The 4,699-nt window shown below is 31.9% G+C and overlaps 1 protein-coding gene across 1 annotated transcript; it reads left to right on the top strand.

The window, feature by feature from the left end:
- The first annotated feature begins 3,481 nt into the window (after positions 1-3,481).
- LOC132723590 (uncharacterized) lies at positions 3,482-4,699 on the top strand. The gene has a single exon (XM_060708343.1). The coding sequence runs from the start codon at positions 3,482-3,484 to the stop codon at positions 4,697-4,699; it is 1,218 nt and encodes a 405-aa protein (XP_060564326.1).

A 4,699-nucleotide genomic window follows, 5' to 3' on the forward strand; every position in this document is an offset into this window, starting at 1 on the left:
AAAAAGCGAAAATACGACAGAAGGAGGGAGAAAATACGACACATAAATACATAGCAAATCAATTCATTCAATAATACAAAAATGCGAAAACACATAAGAGACGACAAAGTATTACTTTGTCGTCTCTTCACATTTATCCCTTTTCGCATAGTTACATTTTCGAATTGTTACATTTTTGCATTGTTACATTTTCGAATTGTTGCATTTTCGCTTTTTCGCATTGTTACATTTTCGAATTGTTGCATTTTCGCTTTTTCGCATTGTTACATTTTTCGCATAATTATATTTTCGCATTTTCGCGTTCCGGTTGTACATGCGCGTGGAGACATCAATTCATTATTTGATAGTCCTATATTAGATATGTTGTATTCACGTAGATGTATAATTTAAAAGTATCATCCCGCTCCTTACACATGTAAAATAATTAAATAATGTAACTGTAAGGCTTTCATATTGTTTTGAATCAATTAATGTAACAATTATTATAACAAATACGTGTGACATGAGATTTACGATAAAGGCACTGCCCGCAAACATCTTAAAATAGATGTCTGAGATTGAAGTGTATTTTCACAGTAAAACTTTTTGTAATGTCTGTTATTCAAGTACTAGACATTTTAAAACATACTTTATCTGATTACGTAGAGTGCATGTTGGGTCATTTAAAATTTATATAATAATATGTAAAATCATTTTTATTCATTATTACATTATACCATGTTGTCAGGCGTTCATCGGGTCTTTAAAACAAAGATCTCTTGATGGTCATTCTGTCTTCCCCATATTGCACGAATATCAATTAAAGGAGAACAATAAAAGTTCATAGAAAAATTCAATAAACATACTGTTTTTAGACTATATTTTATTATACTGTGCTTCTCTTAGTTTACGGTATTTAACGCAGGAATGGTACAAAAAATGTCATTAGTGTAACGTTTACCCATCGTTCCTGGTTAACGCGATATGACTCATATCCGCGGATATGACTTTAAATAATTGTAATGACTTATATTTTACAAAGTTAATTTTTTATTATTTTTTCTTGATACGATGTTTATATTATAAAATGATTTTACATGCAAAATATCGTTAAATTTGGTCCATAAATAAAAAAGTTAAAAGTTATATTCGCGAGGTATTTGAAGTCATATCCGCGGATATGAGTCATATTCGGTATAAAGACATACCGACGTGAGGGTAACATATCTGGTTCGAATGAATTGATTTGCTATATATCTTGAATGCTACGTAATTATAATATTTTGATAAATGTCATAATTCGATAATATAGCTACAGGAGAAACTCCAAAAACTTTCCACTGTAATTCTGTAATGGGCGGTATGAGGCGTTCCTCTTAACTTAAAAGTTTAAAACATGTTCTCTATTGTCTTAATAATGGATAATGGTGATGACCTGACATACATATATACATATACATACCATGCAACCGTATGCATTGTCAAGCTATATATTGAACACAAAATAGGCGAGGCCCTGTTATTCTGTCTAATTTTGTAAACATTATATACATATGTGCAGGTATAATTATCGTTTCGAATTTTGATTATAAAAATGATTGTAATAAAAAAAGGCAACAGAATGCATATTTTCATTATATTTTCAGTTTTTCTCATTAAAACACATTTTGGCTCAGAGATGATTTTTTTCAAAAATGAGTTTTATAATTTGAAGAGATGAGCATTGAATGTAAAAATATTTTTGATAAATGAAGCAAAATGTAACCAAGTTAGTATTTTGACCTTTATACAAAATACTAAATCACTTTGCCAAAAGGCATCAGAAGCAAAAGACAGTTCAGGCAATAGGCCAGTGAGTAAATTTTTTGAAACTATAACTGGACATCAAAAATAAAGATCTAATGAGAAATAAAAATGAAAGCTTTTTGGGGTCATGATGGGCCTTTAAGATTTATCATTAGGATTTCATTAATATTCTGAACTACATGTATATTCTTTTAATGTTATAGTCCACAAAATTATTTCATTCCTAATTTAACAGCTAGGAGTACATGTATATCATCTAAAAAAAAGTAAACCAAATAGAAGTTTGTGTGCGAAATTGTTCAGAAAATATATTGAGTAGATCTAATACTAAAATATGAAATATAGATATAAAATAAGAATAACCAAAATATTAATGTTACAAGTAACAAGTAAAGTCAACAAGCAAAATTACTTCTCAAAATGATTGAAGAATGTATAAAAATTTTACCTTACCAAACCTATTTTTTACACATGTTTGGTCATTTTCCTCCTTACAGAGCCTACTAAAGTCCATTTAATTGAGGATATTTTAATGGTGTCGTTTTGATTTCATTAGTCTTTTAAAATATCTGCTTCCATATTTGTAATTAAATCTAGTATTATTAAGCCAATATACGTATAGCTATAATGATTAATATAAGTGTAATTAAACACTTCTATCTTTCCAAAAATGATTTAATAGATATATAAATTATGGTTAAAGAAAAAAAGAAGAAAATTCTCGACCCTTTTGGGATTGGAACACAGAACCCTCAGTTTCAAGGAAGTGTGGAGTCTTGTATGATATTTATTTAACTCAGTCCAAAAACATTCAGACTGCTTTGCGCATGTGCATACTGTTTAATATATAAGAATATCAAAATTTCCACCAGAAAGCATAAAATAAGGACGACTAGCCTGTCTGTAGGTTATGGAACAATTTCCTTACCATTTACTCTTATTCTGATCTATATACAAGTATAAATTGATAAACTGCACACTAGAGAGATAAAAACGCACATTTTGGGAAATGAAAGCACAACAGCACGTAAAAAATGCCTCCATGTTTTACAATATGATTTTCTCAAGTCAGATGAATGGTTTTAAAAGACAGAGGCTTATTATCTTGCCGTAGCTGCTGTGCTAGTCGTACTAATCTAATTTGAAGCTTCTTTGAAAAAATTGTGATCTTCTTGTGTTAAGCAGTACGCACATGCGAAAAAAAGTTTGTACGCTTTCTTGCGTATAAGACTCGGCTCCACACTACCTTTTCTGATGAAACAGTTAGAACAGGACGAATTCGAGAATCAGGAATTCAATTTAATTCAGTGTGTGAAATAGTCAAAAGCTCGCCTATTTAGTCTTCATCGATATAATTTCATTATAAGCATGATTTTAGACAAAAAGTAAATCTTTGTCGCACACAATGACTAGTAAGAAAGGTCAAGCGCAGTCGGATCCGTAGCCTGAACCTCGTGTGGAAGCTATCCAGCTTCTTAAGTAAGGCTGGGAATAAGTCACTAATCACCTGCTAGCTTATATAAATGCATTTTACAGAGATAATATGCTTCATTGTAATGATTTAATTTGCAACGGACAAAGCACTATATTTTTCTCTTTCAGATCATGTCAAAATGTCGATTTTTTGCCTGATTTGATACAGAAATATAAAGATGATGGAACACTTGTAGAATTAAATGATGATTTGAATAGAAGGATGGAAAAAATAAAATCTGTACTAAAAGAATACACTGCCCACGCCCTCAAACTTAAAACCAGAAGAACGACGTGCATGAAACGTTTAGAGATGTTTGAAAAATCTATCATAGAGTGTGTTAAAAGTGTTGTAGCCAAGGCCGAGACAGATATCGAAAGCAGATTAGCACCTGAAATTTGCAGTGCGCAAGAATATATCCAAAGGTATAATGAGCTACTGTCAAGGCTAGCTTGTATGTCAGCAAGTTGTGTAAATGAAAACAATGATATCGCTGAATATAAGAAAGTATTAGAAGGTAAACGTATGCTAAATGAGATACATATCGAATCTTGTGTGTTCGATGACAAATTGACAACTGACTGTAAGTTTCAAAATGAAATCATGGAGGCCATTTACAGATCTCTTAATGAAGGCCGATTATATGGTACTTTAGCGATCAGAGATTCTGGAAATTGCTTTAATGTTCCAAATATATGCGTGAAAGAAGACGACGCTTCTCTCTTAATTTTATCAACTGACTACAATAACAGGAACATAATACGCGTTGATACCTGTTTACAAGACATGGGAAGTTTGACAGTAGAAGGATTCGTTTGGGGACTTTGTGAGATCAATAAACATGATATTGCCTTTACTTTGACAGACTTGAAAAAGGTTCAATTTATGTCTTCTGATGCATGTCAAGCAAAAACTAGCTTCCATACACGTATACCCTGTCGTGGTATCGCATGTCTTAATGAAAAGATTTATGTTACAGGTGGTGGAATGATTGGAGAAGAGCAAGGGCAATTAAATGTGTTTGATTTGAAAGGAAAAATACTCTGTAAGTACCATCAAGATTTGAATGGAAACTATTTCAGTATTCCACGAAGCATTATAGTAAATGGCGAAGGAACATTCATCACAGATAAAAACAACGGTGTCATTTGTTTAGATTTGGAAGGACAGCGGAAGTGGGTGTCAAACACATCAAAATGCAAATTTCCATGGGGAATTTGCTTCACGCCAAATGGGAATCTTTTTGTTTCTGGTCATTTGTCAAACAATATTGTGATTGTAAGTAAAAATGGGGAATTTCTAGGTGAACTGTTAAACAAAAATGACGGTCTATCAGCACCACAGGGTCTCGGCATTGACAAACGGAATAACTGCATTGTAGTCTCTGAATATAAGAAGCCACATCTGAAGATGTTTTACATTGGCGATTGTGATATATGA

Source organism: Ruditapes philippinarum, unplaced genomic scaffold (assembly GCF_026571515.1).
Source record: "Ruditapes philippinarum isolate M1 unplaced genomic scaffold, ASM2657151v2 ctg7326_1_1_1_1, whole genome shotgun sequence".
Classification (NCBI taxonomy): Eukaryota; Metazoa; Mollusca; class Bivalvia; order Venerida; family Veneridae; genus Ruditapes; species Ruditapes philippinarum.

Excerpts from the sequence above, each read along its gene's own strand:
- LOC132723590 (XM_060708343.1), top strand. The coding sequence starts at position 3,482 with ATGGAAAAAATAAAATCTGTACTAAAAGAATACACTGCCCACGCCCTC.